We start from the raw sequence: 23,307 nt of genomic DNA on the forward strand, positions 1-23,307 counted from the left end.
AGGCCTGGCTAGGCCTCCGCTGACATATTACACTTTCCGTTTTCAAATCGGAAGACTCAACAGCTTCGCCCACCATGGCCCAGTGAGTAGCTGACGATGCGCAGCATGGAAGGGCCTGAATCTCCTTGTTTGCAGACATCACCCACCAAGGAGACAGGTGCAGAGAAAACAGAGCCTTTTAGTGACCAGAACTGGGGCTTCCGGTGTTCGCTGCAGGAACAAGAGGCCACAGCTGCAGAGGCACGAACAGCAAGCTCTATCCGTTGGGCCTGGGGTTCCAGCCTCAGGAGCCTCCTCTCTCCTCCAGCCTTATGGAGCCATGGCCTCCCATGGCAACACCCTGGAGAAGATCTCTGACAATCTGCTCCTGGGGTACTAAGGTGCAGTTTTATCCTGACTGAAGATGGAGCAGGAACCTGGCCTCTGCAGGCTTCTCTCTGCTCCCCGAATAAAACCAGCATGGCAGGCCGTGGCTGCGTCTGCTGGTCACCGAGGTGTGCGGGCCTCCCCCACCACCTAGAGTCGATTCTCGCAATTCGAGCTGTTGTATTCTACAAAGTCACTGCAAACACTGCGTTTGCTTGTAGAAGAAACACGTACATAGGTAGGTACGCATCTCACACAGATTAGAATCTTCATTCCTCACTTATCCTGGTACACTGTTTCCTTTATTTTACAAAACAGAAAACGAGGTGCCAGAAGTATTTAACATATCTTAGAGGACAGGGGCCAGAGCTGGGCTCCATCCAGTCCCCACTGACTGGCCCCTGGACCCCAGCGTCTTGCAGGACACTGCGCCACCCGCCGCCCCCATCCCTGGGCATCTCTGCAGGAGGTGGAGCGTCGCCTGGCACCACCTCAGCTGGCACCCTGTGCACTGGGTGACTCAAATTTTTCGCCGCTCTGAGCACATCTGCAGATGACTGCGAAAGTGCCGTGAGTGGTGATTTTGAGGCTACAAATAAATTGTACAGAGTAGGCGAATTCAGAAACACGGAATTTGCAGGTATTAGGATGGACTACGTGGTTTTACCTGGGTCTCCGTGACGGCCTGCGGGCCTGCAGCAGATCCACCCCAGCCCCTCACCTGCTTGGTGCCGTCCTCAACACACACCCCGGCTCAAGCCGCACACTCTAACCAGACACCCCTCTCCCTGAGTCGGGGGGGGCCACGGCTCCTCTTGGGGGAGGGCACCAAGCTCTGGCGCCCGGCTTCCCGCCCTACCTCCTCCCCGGCAGGGTGCTCTCGGTCTGGCTGTTCCCCCCGACCTGCTGCATCTTGGACCTCTCGATGTGCTCCACGTAGGTCTGGATCATCTGTGAAGAGGACACATCCGAGTGAGCCCTCCCTGCCCACGAGGTCCACCCGCCCACCCCCTCCAGCCTGTGCCGCTTTCACCCCCACTGGGCTCGGACAGAGATGAAGGCAGAGTTCAGGGAAGAGAGTCTGGCCACAATGAGGCCCAGGGCTTTCAGGTTCAGCAGGTGAACCCCAGGGAATGAAAAGGCGGCCAAGGTCGGCAGCCAACCCCACGTGGGGCTTTACCACTTCCTCATGGCCCTGGCCCCATGGCAGGGACACCCACCTCCGTGTGCCGCTGGTGCAGGGCATTGTACTCCTTCTTCATCTCCGACTCCCGCTCCTCCAGCCGGGAAACTAGAAAACACAACCAATGTTTGTCAGCTGCACAACCCGCTTCTCCAGGGCACGTACTTCTCTGGGCTTGACTGCTGGGGGGCAGAGACAAACCCATGCCTGGACCCTGAGCTCAGAGGTGGCCTCATCAGCACAGAATGCCCTGGGGACCCTAGCAGGCGGTTCTGATGGGCCCGGGTCTGGGTGCATCACCGTGTGTGCGGTTATCTGAGGCTATTCAATCCTGCTACAGAGAGGAAGAGCTGGGTGAAACTCACACAAGCCTTACTCTCTATGTCTTAAGTCAGCTGGTAGCTTCGGAGGTGCAGGCAAAACTCACAGGATGTGTCACGTTGTGTCACACGTAGACAAGGAACGAGCAGGTGGCTTGTGGACAGAGGCAGAATTCGGAAGTAAGCAGCCTCTGAGACACACTAAAGAGAAGAATATCTGAACACAGGATGAAACACACAGGTGTCCCTCACACGGACCAGGGGCTGGAAAGACCAAGTCACGATCGTGCCACCTCTGGGCTGGCAGCTGTGTCACCCCTGTGACACCCAGGATGGTCCCCACGTGTGCTCTGACCAAGAGGCACAGGGAAACACCTGAGTGCCGCGGGCTAACTGGACAGCCAAGCCACAGAGCCAGCATGCCGCGGGCCTCAGACATCTTGCGTCTGTGGCCCTTTGTTCCAACCTCAGTTCTGTTGAACTCTGCACAGAGCGAGACAGGACGCGCGGCAGCCTTGTTCTCCCCTCTCCTTGGTCCTTGCCCCTGATGCTGACCAAATGGAAAACTTCAGACTGTACCTTGGAGTTTATATGTTTTCCTTCTAAGAAAAGATGAAAAGGTTTCACATGAAAATTATTCTAAGCAAAGGGAATATTAAGGATTCTGTGTAGTCATAGAAAGGGTGGATCTATGCAAAACTAAAATGGGCCTTTCGGTTCGCCTCTGCTCCACAAAAACTAGCGTGTTTGTGTGTGTGTGTGTTGCCATTAGCTGTGCTCACCTACAACACCCAGGGGGGTATTGGCTTTAGCAAAATGGGCTTCCAGTCTTGGTTTGGGATACGGATAGACCCAACCATCAAACCATTTTTTTAAAATTTATTTTATTTAATTTATTTTATTTTTGGCTGCGTTGGGTCTTTGTTGCTGCAAGCAGGCTTTCTCTAGTTGCAGCGAGTGGGGGCTACTCTTCCTTGCGGTGCGCATGCTTCTCATTGTGGTGGCTTCTCTTGTTGGAAGCATGGGCTCTAGGTGCGCGGGCTTCAGTAGTTGTGGCACGCAGGCTCAGTAATTGTGGCTCGTGGGCTCTAGAGCACAGGCTCAGTAGTTGTGGTGCACGGGCTTAGTTGCTCCGCGGCATGTGGGATCTCCCCAGACCAGGGCTCGAACCCGTGTCACCTGCATTGGCAGGCGGATTCGTAACCACTGCACCACCAGGGAAGTCCTTCTTTCTTTCTTTCTTTCTTTTTTTTTTTGATATGATCTTAACTTTTTCAGAGGAACGAAGGCACCTGTTATCCAAGGTAATGAGGTAAAGCAGCAAACTAGGTCTCAACCATCAAAACCACTAATTACAGAAAACTGAAATTACAGGGTCGTTATAACTTTGAGAGTATAGTTTAAACAAAGACTTCTAAAGGTAAAATAATAGTTCTTATTAAAAAAAAAAAAACCCTTTCCTCGCCTCTCCTTGTAAGGGACAGGGTGTTCCCGTAGGCACCCCGGTTGGCCATGAGTGCCCCCTAGGAACTGTCATTACAGGGGCACCATTGTTGGGCCCAACTTTCAGGTCACAAAAGAGCACCCACTCCTCAAGCAGCACACAGGCAGGAGCCCCAGATGGCAGCCAGGAGCTCTGTCCTAAAGGGCCACACAAAGTTCACAGATTTGTGAATTTTGGGTCAGACTGCAACATTAAGCAAAAGTGCTCCGTCATCAGAGGGGCCTTATTTATAAATTTTATTTATTTCCACAAAGGATTTGAGGCCATTTACAGAAATACAGAGAGGTGTAAAGACAGAAAACAAATTACTGAGGGAATCACAATGAAAATAAGATAAGGCTCTCATTGGGTTTTCTCACTCTCTTTTTATCAAAGGCTCTCAACATCCCTCCCAGCTGGGTGGGTCTGAGAACAACAAATGCATTCAAAATGCAATTTCATCTCTCCGGGCTAGCGACTTACTCTGATCTGCATAGTTTTTGGCCTTCAGTTCCAGCTGGCGGGTCTGAAAGTCGTAGTGTTCCACCTGGGTTTGTAGCTCTTTCTTCTCTTGTTCCAAGGCATCTTCAAACTCAATAAATTTCTATACATGCAAGGAAGAAAAACAGCAGGCGTCATGAATGTGGGATGGCCAGATGACAGCAGCCCCTCAGAAGGGCCCACGCTCAGGCCCAGAATGTGGTTTCTGAACCCCAGAGCCGGCTTCCCTTCCCGTCCACCACCCGCCACAGCCCTGCGGAGAGCTTCCCAACAGTGGATACCACAGCCTTCTAACCAGCTATCCGGCAGTCACCTGGGGCCCTGAAGTCGGAAAAGCCCACACACGCTGTCTTTAATCTTGAAATTCTTAATAGTTTTGAACAAGGGGCCCCCATTTACAGTTTTGCACTGAGCCCCACAAATTATGTAGCTGGTCCTTAGGCAGTGGAGTAATATTATTCCTCTCAACACTGAACATCTAAAAGAGGCCAGGTGTGGACTTCCCTGGTGGTGCAGTGGTTAAGAATCTGCCTGCCAATGCAGGGGGGCATGGGTTTGATCCCTGGTCTGGGAAGATCCCACATGCCGCAGAGCAACTAAGCCCGTGCACTACAACTACTGAGCCTGCGCTCTAGAGCCCGCGAGCCACAACTACTGAGCCTGCATGCCACAAGTACTGAAGCCCGCGTGCCTAGAGCCCGTGCTCCACAACAAGAGAAGCCACCGCAATGAGAAGCCCGCACACTGCAACAAAGAGTAGCCCCCGCTCGCTGCAACTAGAGAAAGCCCGCGCGCAACAACAAAGACCCAACGCAGCCAAAAATAAATTTAAAAAAAAAAAAGAAAGAAAGTCTCTAATTTTCAAAAATAAAAATAAATAAAGAGGCCAGGTGTACTTTCCTCTTAACCTGTATCTCAGTCACTGCTCAGTTCAGGAAGCCATCCTTCGTGGAATAACCGGCAATGCATAGCACTGCTCTGATTCTTTTAAAAACAAGATGGGGGGTTGTTGGCCTAGATTTGGAATCTGCACTTTACATGGCAAGTTTCTGAGCAAAATTACTATCGAATCAAGTGAAAAGAAAGCACTTTGTAAAACAAAAGAAAATCCTAAATGTTCTTAGGAGGAGACCTAGGTTAACACTGACAGCCCAGGGTAAAGACAGGGTCTGGTCCAGGGGGATAGGCACTGGGCAGCAAACACCCACCCCCTCCCTCCGCTAGGTGATGGCCTGAAGGCCACAGCCCTGCAACAACCCTGATGGGAACTGTTAACACCTTGATTTTACAGCGTATGAAACGGAAATATTAGTAAGAAATTTCATTTGTAGGAAGCATAAATGTCAGCTGGGTTCTTAAGACACAAAGAGTGTCTCAGAAGATGGGAATATAAAACGGGCTGTTGATTCCAGGTTTCGGGTGTCTGGGACAGTCAACGAGTTCGTGGTGGCCATAGCTGTATTTCCCGTAAAAACTGCACCCAGTCCCCCACCCCGACTCTGGGCCCCAGAGACGCTTCTTCCTACAGCAGCTTCTCAGAGGTCTTTGTGCTGAAAAGCACTGGGGCTCCTGCCCAAAGGATGACTCACCCAGTGCAGTGACAGAGGGCAAAAACACCCGGGACGGGGGCGGGCGGGGGTGCGTCAGAAAGAAAATCTGTATTGATGACATCACTTACAACTTAAGTAAAATGAAGAACACCCGCCCCATTGCCAGGAAAATGCACACAAATGGTGTAGCGGCACAAAAATTTAAAGTAAGCGGTTTTGAATGACTGTGGCCATGACCAGCATATGAAGAATAAACAAATGCTATTAATTGGTTGGTAAAGAAATTATTTAACTCGGGTAATTTTAATTCCTATTACTTAAAAAAAATTAAAAGAATGATATAAACATATTCTTTTGCAGAAAAATCAGATGAGAGTGTTAAGTGAAAATAATACTTTTAAAAAACCATAATTCTGCCATGCTATCAATGGTTAAGAAACAACAACAACAACAAAACCATAATTCTACCAACCAGAGAGGCTCAGTTAAAACTGGGTGACATTCTTCCAGACACGTGTGTGAGTGTGTGGAGCGGATGTGCCATCATTTTGTACACGGTATCTTGACCGGACTTATTCACTCATTTACACTGGAAATGTCTCTCCACACTAAGAACTGTGCTCTGCCACTCCTACTTCTAACAGGTGTGTGTTCCCCTGTCGGTGTATGTCTGCAGAGCATAGTTTACTCAACTGATCGCCTCCTGTTGGACTTTCAGGCTGCTTTAAAACGTCCATTATTATTGTTACTACTTGTGTATCTGCCCAGTGGCATCCTGCTCCCCAAGGCCAGATGGGAACCCCAACCCCCCAGGTCGGGTGGTGCCCTTCCCAGAGCCCCCATGGCCTCCGCGCTGCCAACCCGACAGGTGGGAAAACGGCAGAGCATAATTGTCTTAATTTTCAGCTCCTGGATTACTAGTGAGACTGAATAAATCCATTAGTCATATACACTACTTCTAACAGCTCATTACGTCCTTTGTCCAATTTTCTACTACAGGTTCTTATTTTTCTTAACAATTTGTAAGGACTTATTAGACCCATTCAAGAATTTGTCTTCTACGCTGCAAGTACTTTTCCCAGGATGTAGTCTGTGTGTGTACAGTACAGAAGTTTACTTACTTCTACACCATTTACTTAATAATTTACCCTTTCTTCATTGCTCTGAATGCTACCTTTATGATATGCTAACTTCTAAGACATATTTCAGTCTGTTTCTGAGCCAGTAACCAAAGGTTTTTTTAAACTTGTAGCGTAATAGCATCTTTTAATAGCTGATATACACTTACCCTCTTAACTCTTCCTTTTCAATATTTTCTTGGTTACTCCCACTTGTGAATTGTTCTAGATTAAGTTGAGAATCATCCTGAATCACTTATATATTATTTTTTGAATCAACGTTTTGCCTGTCAGAAAGCATCAGTTCTCTGGTCCTCAGGAAGGGGTCCCTGTTTTTCATGACAAAATGCTCAGGGCTGGACTTGGGCTGAATGGAAAGCTCATCTTGAGCCAGTGAAGAGCTGAATGATGGGGCGACTGGGGCTGGAGGATGGAAAATGCTCCCTTTCTGTAAACTGAGCCCTGTCCTACCTCCAAGCTGGAGCACCAAAGTTTTACACAAAGAAAAGCGTTCTGTGGTGCTAACATCATTTCTCTAGAATTCCCATCTGTATTTCATCATATTACCTGCATTTCATAGCTGAGAGTCAGCTAAAAAGATTTCTAGACGAAAGATGATTGGCTGCACCACGCAGCATGTGGGATCTTAGTTTCCTGACCAGGGATCAAACCCATGCCCCCTGCAGTGGAAGCGTGGAGTCTTAACCACTGGACCACCAGGGAATTCCTCCAGATTCTTAAGAAGGTCAGACAGATGTTCCTAAATCTATCCTGATAGGTGATCGTTAAAATCCAATGTAGATGACAGTCCCAAAAAGCTTTGTCATGCCATAAAACAACCGATACGCTTTGAGATCCCCGATGAAGTTGGCCCCGAACCAGGTGACATGCAGAAATCCTCTAATGTTATGATATTTTAAGGCCTTTCAGCCCTAGGAAATACGGAGACATTAACTGAGAGAGAAAACATCTAGGTAAGCTGTGTACATGTATGTCCTCAAGGCCAAAGGCAGAGGGCACCCCAAGTGGCAGGGAGACATGAACGCACAGGACATTTGTGGTTCCCAGGCCACAAGGAATCCTGGAGCCAAGGGACAGTCCTGTGATGGGAATGGTCAGTCATCAGTAACCACCCGCAGACAAGGGGTGTGAGTGATCACGATCACAATCACGTGGCAGCAACTCCCCAGATGAACAAAAAGCCCCAAGGAACCCACAAGGGACCACCAGCATACTAAAGGGCCAGCCCTCAGCTTCCCTGCTGGGCTGGACCAAACACCGGGACACCGGGACACTGCAGGCTCTGCAGGTTGGCGACCACCGCACTTGGCATTTGGGGAAGAACCGCTCTTCCCCGCTACCTTGAGGGACAGCATCGAACCAGACAGAGCTGACTAGGGGGCATCTCAGGGGCTCCAAGTCCACGAAAATATCACAAACACAATATGCTGTTCTACAGCTTAAAAGGCATCCTCTTTCTTCCCCTCCTGAAAAAACTCTTTCAACGTTATTACAGTAATTTTAGTTAACGAAAACGCAAGCTAACTCTTTAACTGAAATGGAAGATGCAATGCCACCTTCATCAAATATTATGAGGGATAAATAACGTGAAGGACCAGTGTCTGGCCAAGACTAAACAGATATTTAATCATTGCTTTTTATGAGGAAATGCTTGGGGCTAGACTTGGGATGAAGTAAGAATCACCTGGACAAGTAAGGAGTAGTTGATGGACTAAAGCAGGGGCTTCGTGGTTGGTGGTTAAATGAATAAGTGAGGAAAATCCAAGTTCTCCTCCAAAACGAGGGGGGCAGCTGCGGCGGGGGAGGTGTCAGGAGGGAACTCTAGTAACTGGGTTAGAGTCACAAAACATTCAATAGATGTTTTCAAGGAAGCAGAAAATATTTTTATTTACAGATCATTTACTTTAGATTTAAGAGAATCAAGAATTTTCAGTGGTGGGGGCCAGGGTAAGTTATCTCTATAAGGAAGTCGTCCATAAGAAAGCTAAACATTTTTCAATTTTTACTGAATTTGTCCAATTCAATTTATCCAATATGAATGGAAATGAGAAGAATAAAAATTTTAACAGCATTTGGGTCGAGTGGGTCTGCCTGGTGCTGGATTGTGAAACAGAAGGAATCTACAGTCTGAGACATGCCAAAGTGAAAAACTCGTACACACGCCAATTACATGCACTACAGATTTGAGTTTGTCTGGAATTGTCATCTGTCTAACCGAGTCTAGTCAAAATGTCACTTAGCACCTGATAACACACAGAGGTTTAAGGCCACCTCACAACAAATCTTTTGAGCCTCCCGAAGAGCAATGAGGAGCAACTAACAATTGAGGAAAAGGTACCAGGGTGTCTTAACATGAACACTGAGCTAGGAAATACCTGATTCTTACAGCTAAATACCAATCTACTACATGATTTCCTTTTTAGATTTTGTTTTTAAGATATACTTCTACCTCTCCCTCTCACTAACAAATTGCTCTGTTTTAAAATTAAATTCAACTTTGGTTTTCAGAATTTGCCTTTTGGTGAATTTCAAGGTACATACTGAAGTAACCTGAGAGTGTGGGAACTTCCAAACATCCAGGAACCAGAGGAAGCTTTTCTCAATATCCCATGGAATGAGATCATTCTGTCTAACTCATGCATAAAACCAAACTTAAGAAATAAACTGACTTTTTCAGGACTTCCCTGGTGGCACAGTGGTTAGGAATCCGCCTGCCAATGCAGGGGACACAGGTTCGAGCCCTGGTCCGTGAAGATCCCACATGCCGCGGAGCATCTAAGCCCATGCGCCACACTACTGAGCCTGCACTCTAGAGCCTGCGAGCCACAACTACTGAGCCCGTGTGCCTAGAGCCCGTGCTCTGCAACAAGAGAAGCCACCGCAATAAGTCTGCGCACTGCAATGAAGAGTAGCCCCTGTTCGCTGCAACTGGAGAAAGCCTGTGCACAGCAACGAATACCCAACGCAGCCAAAAATAAATAAATAAATAAATTCATTTTTAAAAAAAGAAATAAACTGACTTTTCATGTCAAATATAAAATTAAGACAACAGAAGCCAGCATTCCTAATCCCAGAATGCAAGAGAAATTACTAGGTAAATACTCTTTTATAACATAATCATTAGAATTCTGGTAACTTTCATAATTGAAGGCTATTTTAATTAAAGGCAAAGTAAATTAAGACATGAAATCCAATCCTTCCCTCTATATGTCCTTTAGGCCAGGGTCACACATAGGAAATAATTCAATTCTGGTTGAATTGTTAGAAATAAAACAGGAATCAAAGATTTTGTTCTTTTGCATGTAATTCCTTCCTGGGGGTGAGGGGGTAGAGTAAAATGTCCAAAAGAAAAACGCTCTCTTTGGGTCTTTTACCTTAGGCAGAGTGGTGCACTGGGGTGCTGGGCACAGGCTCTGTGCCCAGGGGAGATGCCCTCTACGGATGGCTAATTCCCTGCTCCTGTCGGTCACTCCCATCATGATCAAATATTTACTGGGTGTTCACAGGGGTGCTGAACTCATGAGACCTCAAACCTCAGAGGTTTTTTTTTCCATATTCCATGACTGTTACCATTTACATCTAAAATGCAGTGTGGGCAGGTGGACAGAGAGGGAGGGAAGGGCATTTCTGCTTTCAAGTTTTAGACACACGTCTGAGATCAGGCCACTGTGCAGGAACCCAAGAACAAGGTTGGATTCATTTTTTAAAAAGCACAGATTCCTCATTTAGGTTAAAGGAACCACTGGTTCAGCATCTGCCTGAGATGAATCCCAACAAATGGCATTGGTTTAACTCACACTGATTTTCAAGAATTGGTAAGACAGGGACTTCCCTGGTGGCTCAGTGGTTAAGACTCCGTGCTCCGAATGCAGGGGGCCCACGTTCGATCCCTGGTCAGGGAACCAGATCCCACACGCAGGCCGCAACTAAGAGTTCGCATGCCACAAGTAAGGAGCCTGTGAGCTGCAACTAAGGAGTCCACCTGCCACAACTAAGACCCGGCGCAACCAAGTAAATAAAAAAAAAAAAATATTAAAAAAAAAAAAGAATTGGTAAGATAGGAAAGATGTCTGTAAAAAATACATATTTTAATATATTACACATTTATTTAAGTATTTAATGTTAAATACTAATATATACTTTGTATCTTAAAATATACATTAAATTTATTATATTAGTTATGATATACGACATGATTGGTTCTGGGGAGAAATAAGAAAAAGGAAGATAAGACAAAAACTGTAAATGCCCCATCCTGGGAGAAATTTCCCTGGGAGAACTTATTCTCAAGTAGACTGTGTTCTTTGAAGCATTCTTTTTTTTTTTTTTTTAATTAATTAATTTATTTATTTTTGGTTGCATTGGGTCTTCGTTGCTGCACACGGGCTTTCTCTAGTTGTGGTGAGCGGGGGCTACTCTTCATTGCGGTGCGTGGGCGTCTCATTGTGGTGGCTTCTCTTATTGTGGGGCACGGGCTCTAGGCACAAGGGCTTCAGTAGTTGTGGCACGCAAGCTCAGTAGTTGTGGCTTGCAGGCTCTAGAGCTCAGGCTCAGTAACTGTGGCACATGGGCTTAGTTGCTCCACAGCATGTGGGATCTTCCTGGACCAGGGCTCGAACCCATGTCCCCTGCATTGGCAGGCAGATTCTTAACCACTACGCCACCAGGGAAGTCCATCTCTGAAGCATTCTTAGCAGTTTACCCTGATTTCTTCAACTTCCTAATCCACTTGGCTTCTACATCCCTCTCGCTCCATTTAACAGGAGAGACCTGAGGACACCCATGGTTGCCCTTTGGTGGACACAGGGTCTCGCTGTCCAGAAGCGTACACTGAAGACCCGAGGCCACAAGCCTGGGCAGAACCCATGGGATCCCGCCTGGATGTGGGTCCGATTCACTGGGAGAAGGAAGTGGTAAGAGGCCGGTGTGGGAAGGTCAGGGAGCAGGAGCACAAGCTGAAGTTGAGTGGAAGGAAGGGCACCCAGAGAACTTGAACAAAAGGCATCACCTTGAACCCACCACTGTAGATAATCAGAATCCAAATGCCCTGACCCTTGTCTCACAAACCCCGCCAACGGAGGTCCGCTCCACTGATCTTGGCATTCCCCAAATCTCTTGCCCATGAGAGGTGCTCAAAAGAAGGTAACTGACTTATGATTCCGCGGGCTCTAAGTGTCTGTGAATATTTCCTTTCCTCGGGTCGAGCCTTTCCCACCCTGGTGACAGGGATGCTTTCTTAGGACGCGCTAGCCGGCCACCGACTGATTCTAACCGCTTGGTTTCCCTGCCCATCTTCCAGCAGGGCTCCCTGTGTGCAGCTGCATGCAGGACAGGCTGCACCGGAGCCTCCCAAGTCCCCGAGAAACAGGGCGCAGGTGTGGACCGGGAGCTCCTGTTCCACCAGAGGAGATGGATGGACACCCACACAGCAGGCTACACTAGCAATGAACGGATGAATGAAAGAACGGCAACAACTTGGGTGAATCTCAAATCATTATGCCGTGTGAGAGGAGCCAGTCAAAAAAAGAGTGTACACTGCAGGATTCAGTTTATATAAGGTTCTAGAAAATGCAAATCAATCTACAGTGGCAGAAAGCAGACCGTGGTTACCTAGGGATGGGGGAAGTGGGGAGAGAGTATTGAGGGCCACAAGGAAACTTTGGGGATGATGGAGATCATCATTATCTTGATTGTGGGGATGGTTTTTGGGTGTAGACGTGTTAAAACTCACCAAATTGCACACTTCAAATATGTACAGCTTAGTGCACTGACCTCAACAAAGTTGTTACAAAGAAAGAACGGAACAGAACTGAAGCCCATGGTCGAAGATTTCATGGTGCGCTGTAAGCACTAGCTGCTTTCTAGGTGCTGGGATTTCCCTCCAGACTTCTTCTCAGCCTTTCAAGAATTTCATCACCTCTCTGTTGTTTCCTAAATAGCTGCAATGCTTTTTTTCCTTTTCCTCATCTCACAATATTTTCTTCTATTCTCCTGTTTCAAAACCTGCTACACTTTGGGGTCTCCCCTCTTTCTAGAACATGTTCACTGAAGAAAAACACCCCACCTTTTAAGCATCTTCCTTTCTTGCCTGACGCTATGAAACAGGTCACAGAAACATTTACTGCCTGTCCTTACAGAACAGTGATTGAGCTAGACCGTCCACGGCTACACTGCCCAGTACCTTAGCCACAGCCACACGTGGGTATTTAAACTTAATATAGGGAATTCCCTGGTGGTGCAGTGGTTGGGAATCCGCCTGCCAATGCAGGGGACACGGGTTCAAGCCCTGGTCTGGGAAGATCCCACACACCGCGGAGCAACGGAGCCCATGTACCACAACTACTGAGCCTGCGCTCTAGAGCCCAGGAGCCACAACTACTGAGCCCATGCGCCACAACTACTGAAGCCCATGTGCCTAGAGCCCATGCTCCACAACACGAAAAGCCACCGCAATGAGAAGCCCCCGCACCGCAACGAGGAGTAGCCCCTGCTTGCCACAACTAGAGAAAGCCCGCGCACAGCAACGAAGACCCAACCTAGCCAAAAATAAATAAATAAATAAATAAATAGTTTTAAAAAATAAACTTAAACTAATTTAAATGACATAAAAATAAAAACTCATCCTCAACTGCATGAGGCACATGTGAAGTGTCGGTGGCCCTGTGTGGACACACAGCAGAACAGAAATTTCCATCCTCACACAGAGCTGTGTTGGACAGATGGATGGCTGAAAACCACAGAAAGAGGCCTTGCCCTCCAGGAACCAACAGCTCGGTGCAGCACGTGGAAGCAGAGAAAGGCTGCCCTCCTTCCTCACCTGCACACGCACAGGCAGCTGGCATCTCTGTGGGACGTGTGTCAGAAAGAAAAGAACCAGCCTTGGGGGGCTTCCCTGGTGGCGCAGTGGTTGAGAATCTGCCTGCCAATGCAGGGGACACGGGTTCGAGCCCTGGTCTGGGAAGATCCCATATGCCGCGGAGCAACTGGGCCCGTGAGCCACAATTACCGAGCCTGCGCGTCTGGAGCCTGTGCTCCACAAGAAGAGAGGCCGCGATAGTGAGAGGCCCGCGCACCGCGATGAAGAGTGGCCCCCACTTGCCACAACTAGAGAAAGCCCTCGCACAGAAACAAAGACCCAACACAGCCATAAATAAAATAAAATAAATTAAAAAAAAAAACTTAAAAAAAAAATGATTGTTTAAAAAAAAACAAAAAACAAAAAACAACCAGCCTTGGGGATGGAAGAACCAGAAGGGCACTGCCCCTTGGCTAACCAGGAAAGAGCCCCCACGTGGGGACTCTGGGGTGACAGGGACTCACTCGAGCACCCGCATCTGCATGTCACGGTGCTAGACGCGAGGGAGTCAGGTGTGCGCAGCAGAAGCAAACGCAGAGGGGGCAGAAGGAAGTGGAAGGGCAGGGGACAGGGCACGCGGGGGGCGGGTGCTGGGGACCCCGGGAGAAGGCGGTCCCCTCCTGGGAGCGTCCCTTCCTCTTTCCCCATCCATACCCTTCGCTCTCCATCCAACGTTGCCATTTTCTCACCATCTGACAGTGTGGCAGGACCTCCCCATCCGAGCACCTGCCTCAGGGTAGCACGGACCCATCCCCAGCAGCAAGCCTGGCCCTCACGATGCTTAGTTGACTGAGTTAACGAACAAGAGAGAGTGGGAGATGGGACCTGCCTGCGGACCAGTTCATGCCACAGGAGAAGGGTTGGGAGGGGGAGAAAGTGCCTGGGGGACCAGTGTGACAGTGGTGACTCGAGCCAGGATGGTAGCAAAGGAGATAAAAAGGACTTAGTATGTCACTGGACATGGGAGGCTGTGAGGATGACCCCTGGGGCCCTGACTTTCAACAGAGCAAAAGCCTGGAACATCAGCCGTCTGGCCGCTGACCACCGAGCTCCTGGTCTCCACAGCTGCACTAACAGGTCATCCTCCCTCTCACGACAAGCGGGAACTTGGGAAAACGGACCCTGCCCCCCACACGAGTGCCCCTCCCCAGCTGCCATCCTGCATCTGGTCATGAGGTCACACGAAAGCCAAACTGAGGGACATCCTGCAAGATAACTGGCCTGTGATATCACATCGTCAAGGTTGTAAAAAGCACAAAGTGAGAAGCCGATCGGGAACTGAGGACACCATAGGACTTGCAGGAGCCCTCAGGTCTTAGCGGAGCAGGAGGGAGGGAGGGAGATGGAGAGAGAAATGTGGAAAAACGTTCACCTTGGGGAATCTGGGTGAGATTGTCCATAAATTATTTCTATATTTTTCCATAAATTTTTCCAAAACAGAAACTTAAAAAAAAGACATTTAAAATTTAACTTAGAAATTCTAGTTTTGGGAGAACTAACTTGCCCCAGTCCCTGCCCCGCTGCCTAACGGCCACCACAGGGCCTTGAGGGTTCCAAGGGTTCCCGCTGGGCGAGCCTGGCAGGGTGGTGGGGCTTCTTCCGCATGTTCTATTCTCTCTGGCTGGAAAGCGCCTCTCTCTGCTCTCCTGTGCCTGTTTTTTTTTTTTTGTTTTTTTTTGTTTTTTTTGTTTGTTTTTTTTTACTGTGCAGACAAAAATGAAATCTATTGTTTTGATAGGTATTAATTTTGATTGAGCTCAGATTGCAACTAGCAATTAAAAATTCATAGATGATCATCCATTCAGGTAACAATGGTTAGAAGCTAAATAACACTACTTTGTATCAATTGTATACATAAGACATGCATGCCACTTTCTATTTTGTTCAAAGTACCCTATTTTTAGTAAACTTCTCTTATTTATCTCCTTCATTTATCTCCCTAAAAGCCTTAATTTGACTAAATATAAGCAGAATATTTTTATAGTGTTTCTTTCAAATCACTCTTCTGGTGGATTCCTATTATAGCTAAGTTCAAAAGTACAGTTACTTATTAAGTTGCTACATTATTTATTCATCATTTACATGAAATTGGGGAAGGGAGGGGGGAAGGAGTACCTCTAACTGTGAACTTGGTCCTTATTTTAATTTAAAAGTGCTCATATTTGAAAGTGGGCAAAGCTTTCATTGGAGCAGAAAACTATGCACTTTGGCACAATTCATATTTATTTTCAGAATAGCAATGTATCCTTAACTATCCTTCTGGATAGAATTTGGTCAATCCACAGAAATAATAATTATACAACTCCAGCTATGGTCTACTCTCTTCTTGACAGTATTTTTGACACTCTTGATTCCCTTCTTTTTTCATCCAATTACTTCTTAATTTTTTTTTTTTTTTTGAAATTCACGGTCTTTTATTTATTTATTTATTTATCACTGTGTTGGGTCTTCGTTTCTGTGCGAGGGCTTTCTCTAGTTGTGGCAAGTGGGGACCACTCTTCATCGCGGTGCGCGGGCCTCTCACCATCGCGGCCTCTCTTGTTGCGGAGCACAGGCTCCAGACGCGCAGGCTCAGTAACTGTGGCTCACGGGCCCAGTTGCTCCGTGGCATGTGGGATCTTCCCAGACCAGGGCTCGAACCCGTGTCCCCTGCATTGGCAGGCAGATTCTCAACCACTGCGCCACCAGGGAAGCCCCATCCAATTACTTCTGACACAATACTTTCTTCTGATTTCCCTCCTACCACTCTACATCCCTTTTTAGCCTATTTGTTTTTCGAATTTATTTTATTTTTATTTATTTTTGGCTGCATTGGTTCTTTGTTGCTGAGCGCAGGCTTTCTCTGGTTGCGGCGAGTGGGGGCTACTCTTCAGTGCAGTGTGCTGGCTTCTCATGGCGGTGGCTTCTCTTGTTGCAGAGCAGGGGCTCTAGGTGCGCGGGCTTCAGTAATTGCGGCACGCGGGCTCAGTAGTTGTGGCTCGCGGGCTTTAGAGCGCAGGCTCAGTAGTTGTGGCTCACGGGCTTAGCTGCTCTGCGGCATGTGGGATCTTCCCGGACCAGGGCTTGAACCCGTGTCCTCTGCATTGGCAGGTGGATTCTTAACCACTGCGCCACCAGGCAAGCCCTCTCCTGTGCCTATTTGTTCCCATTTTTTAGGGAGAGTCTGTTGTACTTCTGGTGACTCTGGTAAGAGAGCTATAATGGACCAGTATTTAGAGGCAACCAGGAAAGGCAGCTCCGGGCACCAAATCTTAATGGCTTCATCTAAAAAAAGTTAACAATTGAAAAAAACTGTCCTGGGACTTCCCTGGTGGGCCAGTGGTTAGGACTCCACGCTTCCACCACAGTGGGCACGGGTTCGATTCCTGGTCAGGGAACTGGGATCCCACATGCTGAGTGTGGCATGGCCAAAAAAACCCAAAACAAAACAAAACAAAAACCTGTCTTTTAATATGACAACACGGCAGAAGAAGAAATTGCATACCTTGTCTAAGCTGGGGTGAATTTACTATTTGTAATATGGGACACAAGAAGAAAACCTTCTGATTCAATATATTAACTCACTTATAAAAAAATGCCAAATGATCATCTCTGTAGAGTAGGATGATGGCTTCTGCCCCCTCCAGCTTCATCCTGTCCAAATATTCTTCTACAAAATGCATTACTTTTGTACAACTAGAAAAACACAGTTTTGGGTAAAACTTTCCAGTTGGATGCTTTCCTTACACAGCACCAGACACTGAGGTATCAGCAAATACCCACAGCCATGTCTCATGGACAGAACGTCCACTTGAGTTGCTTGTGATGAGTGGGGGATGTTACTAGCAGTTTCCTTAGGGCCAAGAAGACTTTAAGGTGAATGATGGCTACTAAACTCGCACCTTGTCTCTCAAACACTGTTTTTCCTCCTGTAAACCTAGTGCTTGATCACTGCGAGGAAGGCTCTTTGCTGCTCAGGACTGGAGTGAATGGAGCCCTCTGCTCCCTCCTCCCTGGGGGCCACGGCGGGCAGCACTGCCCAGGGGCGCCCACTCACTCCCGGCCATCCTGGTCAAATGCCCATTTCCAACCTTCTTTTCTAATGGGAAAGAACTCAGTGGGTTTTCAAAACTTTGTATTGGATACCGTTTCAGCATTTTTAAGGTCTCTGTAGAGGTTTTAGAAGCCAGCACCATCCATTTAGCTCTGAGCGGGACTCACTGGTCTCGATGACAAGCGTAAAACCCGCACAGTCAGAGACTGAGATGCCCCACGCTTGCCACCCGAGGCTGCCCCATCAAGGTGCTCTTCCCTGGCTTGGCTAGATCTGCCTTGCTGCAATTCTCCAGGCAAACAACAGCCAATCACGGGACTTGGCACTTGAGATGAAAGAAACTTGCCACGTCTGGCAACCCACGCACTTTACAGAAGCGGCCAGTGGGGCCAGAGAGGGGGAGACTGGTCACAGGGCGTGCAGCTCCCAAAGGCGAGGCTGACACTCAAGCATCTGCAAACTCTGGGGCCTGGCCCCCTCCCTGGACCCCACCACCTCTAGCTACCGTCACTCCCATCGAGAGAGTCACCCTGGGACCAGAACAGACTCGCAATCTCTCACTGTGGTTATTACAGGCAAGAAGTAGCGGGCAGAGGTGTTTGCTCTGCTCAAGGCTCTTTCTTTTTAAATCTGCAGATTCTGTGTGCTCAGAAGGCTGCAGGCGGCTCAGGTTACTCAGCTCTGACTAAGCCTTCTTGAGCAGAGTGGCCGGGGAGGCAGAAGCTACTCTGCATCACGCACACGCCTGCAGCCCATGCTGTTCAGCCTCCCGTGTTATCAGACACACATCTAGGATCTCAGGCCCTGCGTGGAAAAAGAAGCCAGGCCACAGTGTACACTGGGCTTTTCCACAAAACTGAAAATGAATGTCTACTGGATTTAGTAAATGAGCTAGAATGCCAAAATGGTTACAGATTTTGGCCCTTTTCTTGGTTGTAACATCACATGAGGTCTCTCCAAGGGCATACTATTAGCATCAAATCACAGCCTCGATGCCGGCCAGCCAAGCGTTTTGTTCACTCTGTGGCTCTCTGCTCAGCATCTCTTAATAGCTGGGGCAAGGATGGGTCTCGGCCTCCAGGGCACTCTCCTCCATACCACATGCGCACCCCCAGCTCTTAGTCCAGGGGTGTAAGTGGGAGGCCAGAACCACACTCGCTTGCGGCCGCACTTGAACCATGCAGAGCAGAGCAGGGGCTTCATCCACGCAGAGCAAATTTTTAAGGTAGATGGTTATGATTCTTAGCCTTAAGGTTGTCCATCTTTATCCTTTTAGTTCCTTCTCGTCCACTATATTGACCACATAGGTACATGATGAAAGGAAACAAACCTACTCAGAACCTCAGTTAGGCATCAAATGGCCGCTGAGAGCAGTCAGAGAAGTGGGAGGTGCTGCCCAGCATGAGGGAGGCAACCACTGCCCCACGGCCAGTGAGGGGAGCCCCAGAGCTCCAGTCTTCTGGGGGTATGCTCTCTGACCTCCTACGGCAGCATGACATGGAACGAAGAGCCCACTCCAGGGGTCAGGGTAGACTGCGTCTTGGCCTGGTTCTTCTAGGGCATGTGACCTTGGTCCACCCCCACTCCTTCTTGGGACCAGTTCTTTCCCTAGTAAATGCCTATGGCCACTCTGAACTCTAAAATCCTACGAGCTCTTGCATCTCCCTTAAGTTGAGAGCCCTAAATTAGTTTTGGTGGAGCCTGGCACCCCAATCAATAGGCAACAGCCTCTTGACAGATGAATGAAAAAACCCAAGATCAACATAAACCACCGTAAGTAGGAACGATACAAGGCACTCTTAATTTTTATAAACACACTTTAAACCAAACTAGGAGGACATAAACTGCCCTGGCTTAAGAAAAAGCCAAAATACTGAAACAATCTTCCATTTCAATACTAAAATCAAGAATGTGTTAACCCAAATTAGTTAAAAAGGAATTTAGCTCATTTAATAAGAAACTTCCCATTCATAAACCAAAAACCCATCACCTAATGCCTGGAACAACAGAATGTCAGGGCTTAGAGACCATCTAGGGCAACTGACTCATATGACTGAAGGAAAATCAAAATCCAGAAGGGGGCAGGCGACATAGACAAGGTCACAAAGGCAAGGCAGGAATGAGAACCCAGGTCCCCTGAATCCACCTGGGTCTGACAACAGGGCTAAATATTTCATAGTGAATGAATGAAGGTAAGTGGTATTCCCTGCAATGCATGGTTCTTCTAACTGGTTCACAAATAAGTGATTTCCAGGTTATGGAGGTATCCTAGAATACGATCAAATACTTCAAAATTCTACTTTTAACTCCTCAGAAGCCACAGTGGAATTTCTCAGCATTTTCCACATAAGCTAACAATATTCCCAACGGAGGGAACCACGGGGCAAAGAAATCACCTCCGGAAACCTGGAGTCTTTCACCTGGTGCCAGAGGAGCAGCCTAACGGCGGCTTTGGTAATGTGTTTACCTCAATCACCAAATTCACCCATGTCACAGACCGTCAAAACATTGGATTAGGGATAAGGCAAAGATCTGACAACACCTCTTCTGGCTGCAAAACCATAAGAAGATCAGAAATCCCCTTTCTGGAAGGGTTTAAAATTAAAATTAAAATTGCAGCAACCAGAAGTTGTGACTGGGGTCTAGGACACGTTTGCGGAAAAACACACACAAAAGCAAAAAGAACTGGCGTCTGCAATGAGAAGTGGGTATGGAGGGGAGACGGAGGCCTGAGACAGTTTAGGATGCAAGGTCCCTCGGTGACGCCAGGTGGTTCAGGTCTAGGGTTCCTGGCTGGAGCAGCAGGCCAGGAGGATGGGGGAGCCAGGCATCAGCCCCTTGGCCGGGTTCGGCGTCGGGGGCGTTGGTGGGATGGGCGGGGCGACACCTGGGGCCCGGGCAGGGCGGGGGCTAAGGGCGGGGGCTAAGGGCGGGGCAGGACTGGGGTCCCCGGGAGGGGCCCCGGCGCCGCCCGGCCCACGCACCTCCTCGGCCTGCTTGCGCAGCGCCTTCTCCCGCTCGTACTGGGTGAGCAGCTGCTCGTTGTCCTCGCGCAGCAGCTCCAGCTCCACCTCGTGCTCCTGGTTCTCGCTGAGCACCGAGTCCAGATTCTCGAGCACGTTGACCACGAGTGGCATCAGCTCCTTGACCACCTCCTCGTCGTAGCAGTGGATGAGGCGCTCGAACTCGCGGTAGATGGAGCCCGCCAGGCCCGACACCCGCTCCGACATCACCGAGCCAGAGCAGTAGTCGTCCTGGTACACGACCACGCCGCCGCCCTCGTCCATCTGGATCTCCATCATCGCGGCCACCGCCGCCGCCAGCGCGGCCTGCTGTCCGCCGGCGCGCCCGCCCGCTCTGGCTGCCCGTAGTCCGCAGGCCGCGGCCCGTCGCCTGCGCCGCAGCCACTGTCGCCTCAGCCACCGCCAGCTGATACTGATGCTGATGCTGCGCCCGTCGCTCAGCGGCCGGAAGTCCCGGCGCCCGGAAGTCCCGCCCCCCAGACAGCGGGGGCGGTGCCCGCCCATCCAGCCGGAGCCCCGCGGCGCCGCACCGCTAGGAGTCGCAGGGGCCCTAACGTGGGAGGAAGCCAGTCCCCGGGCCAGAAGCTCGGCCGAGCGGGCCTGGGAGCGCTTCCGGTCAGGTTCGTCTGAGCAGCTGTCTGCCAACTCCCACAACGCAGGCGTGGACTTTTATAAAGTGACAGCGTATGTCCTAAGTATATACAAATGACTTTGTACGGTTTAGACTTAAGCGAGCGTCCGTGTGCCCACCCTTCCCTCCAAAGAAATGGCCGTTATCTTTGTGCGCCCCTCCCTCCCTTCCGGAGTTAAACGCGACGCTGACCTGGTTAACTGTGACTTGCCTTTGTAGCTTCACTGCACAGCAGTATGTACTGCTACACACTAGGTACTCAGAGCTCCCTTCAGAGCGGCTGTGCCTTCCATGGTCCCTCCTGGGATTCCAATTAAACGCAAGTTGCCCGTCTCATCCTAAAATCCAGTAACAGACTCTCACTTGGTCCACTTCTGTGTCCTGATGTTGTGTAACTTCTTCAAATTTCCCAGTTTCACTTCAGCTACGTGTAGTCTAACATCTACGCTGAGTTTTTTATTTCAATTTTTTTTTTTGGCCTCTCCCCGCGGCATGTGGGATCTTAGTTCCCTGACCAGGGATGGAACCCGCGCCCCCTGCAGTGGAAGCGCAGAGTCCTAACCACCGGACCGCTAGGGAAGTCTCTCAAGTTATATTTTTCATTTCCATTTGTTCTGTTTGACTTTCTTATATCCTACCAGTTTTGATAGGCCCGTATTTCTTCCACTTTTAGCCAGTTGATTTGCATTTTCTTTCTCTGGTATCTGAGGACACCGTGAATCTAAGACTTACACTTTCAGCTTTGGGGGCCACACAGGTGGCATGAATCCTGATCATAAAACCAAGAGTGACAGCTTAGTGTTAACAGAAATGCTCTTACCCCTGCCTTTTACCTGATGCGATGCTTCAAGGGGAGTTCATCCTAACCCGATTGCACCAGTGAACGTTCCTGCAGGTGATGCCCTAAATACTGTTGCACAATTTTCCCCTTGCAACCTACTGTGCTGTATGGATGCTCACCCACCCCACTAAGAAACGACCTGAGGTTTCAGTCTCACATTCAGACTGCCTGGGTTTTGATCCTAGCTAACTGTAAAACTGAGCCTAAAACAATTACCAACCTACTAGGAGTGTTATGAAGATAATAAAAGGGGCTTAGTACAATCTCTAGCAAATAGTAAGCATGCAATATAGACTTGTTTTATATTCTCAAAATAAGCCAGGACAAACAGATGAAATGTATAATTTCTTCTGGTAAGCAAGTTACAGTGAAAGCTGGTGAATGTTTTGGGGAATGTTTCTGACTTCTGCTCTAAGCCTTTCCAAGAAATATGGCCCCTTTTCAATTCCTGAAATAGCAAATACAGTAGGGCAGCCACCACTACCACAGTCAGAGGCCAACTGACTTGTCATCAACTTTATTAGTTTTTACCACTAACATGTTTGGGCAGATTTGTTACTTGAAACTGGTTAAAGAAAAAGGAGTTTTAACAAAATGATATGCTGGATAATTCTTGATGCTTACTGAAGAACACTAGTACACTCTTGAGAGCTCAAGCTAACTGAATTAGAACTTGCTTCCTTTACAATTTGTAAAGATAATTCGCTATTCAACTTTTTCTTTCTCATTACAAGACCCTAAAATGTAAGTTGGGCACACAGGTTTCAAAAGTTCTATCAATACTTTAATTTCGAAGTATCCACCCCTAATGCCTGCTAAAAACTCACCTAGGTCCCTGTAATGTCCGTCTCATTTCTAAGTTCAAGTTTAGATAGCACTTTGCAGTCACACACAGAACAGGAATATTTCATTCATGAGCTCGAAGAATGCTAAGGATTAAGAATATAACGAGTTCAGAAGAAATGAACGGGATAATATAGGAGAAGGTGTAGACATCCTTGCAGGGTTCAACTCACAAAGGTGTTAGAACAAGTTATGCTCTGTCCAAAGAGCCATGCATTTCTGGACAAGGCACAGGACCGAAGAGGGAACCCTTAGATGTCTTCCACTTCTTCACCATAATGTAGGGGAGCCCACCTTGCTCCTCTGACTCAGCCACTGCCTGACCTCTGGAGACAAACAAGCTGTGACACTCCAAAACCTCAGTGCTTGCCTGCAGCTGGAGCGGCTGTTACAAATAGGTGATGTACTGGTGCCAGTGCCTAGCCCAGTTCTGGGAACATGCTCTCAGATGAACAAGTGAAGACAGTGTCAGGTCACCCATGCTGGGTTTCTTTCTGAAGTGCTGTCCAGTTAGTTGGCCCTGATGCAGCAGTCTTCT

At 48.4% G+C, this 23,307-nt stretch overlaps 1 protein-coding gene across 4 annotated transcripts in view; it reads right to left on the reverse strand.

Annotated features, from left to right (window-relative positions):
• Positions 1-20,915, reverse strand: part of MAPK8IP3 (mitogen-activated protein kinase 8 interacting protein 3) — a 48,476-nt gene extending 27,561 nt beyond the window's left edge. For 2 of the 4 annotated variants that reach the window (XM_007181709.3, XM_007181706.3), the window contains exons 1-4: positions 20,416-20,915; positions 3,836-3,956; positions 1,587-1,657; positions 1,226-1,317 (exon numbers count right to left, since the gene is read on the reverse strand). In XM_007181709.3, coding sequence (XP_007181771.2) covers positions 1,226-1,317; positions 1,587-1,657; positions 3,836-3,956; positions 20,416-20,733 — 602 coding nt within the window. In that variant the 5' untranslated portion in view covers positions 20,734-20,915. The remainder of the gene's footprint in view (positions 1-1,225; positions 1,318-1,586; positions 1,658-3,835; positions 3,957-20,415) is intronic. The other 2 variants (XM_007181708.3, XM_007181707.3) reach the window with 1 other exon arrangement.
• Positions 20,916-23,307: the final 2,392 nt, after the last annotated feature.

This window comes from Balaenoptera acutorostrata, chromosome 15 (genome assembly GCF_949987535.1).
Source record: "Balaenoptera acutorostrata chromosome 15, mBalAcu1.1, whole genome shotgun sequence".
Lineage (NCBI taxonomy): Eukaryota > Metazoa > Chordata > Mammalia > Artiodactyla > Balaenopteridae > Balaenoptera > Balaenoptera acutorostrata.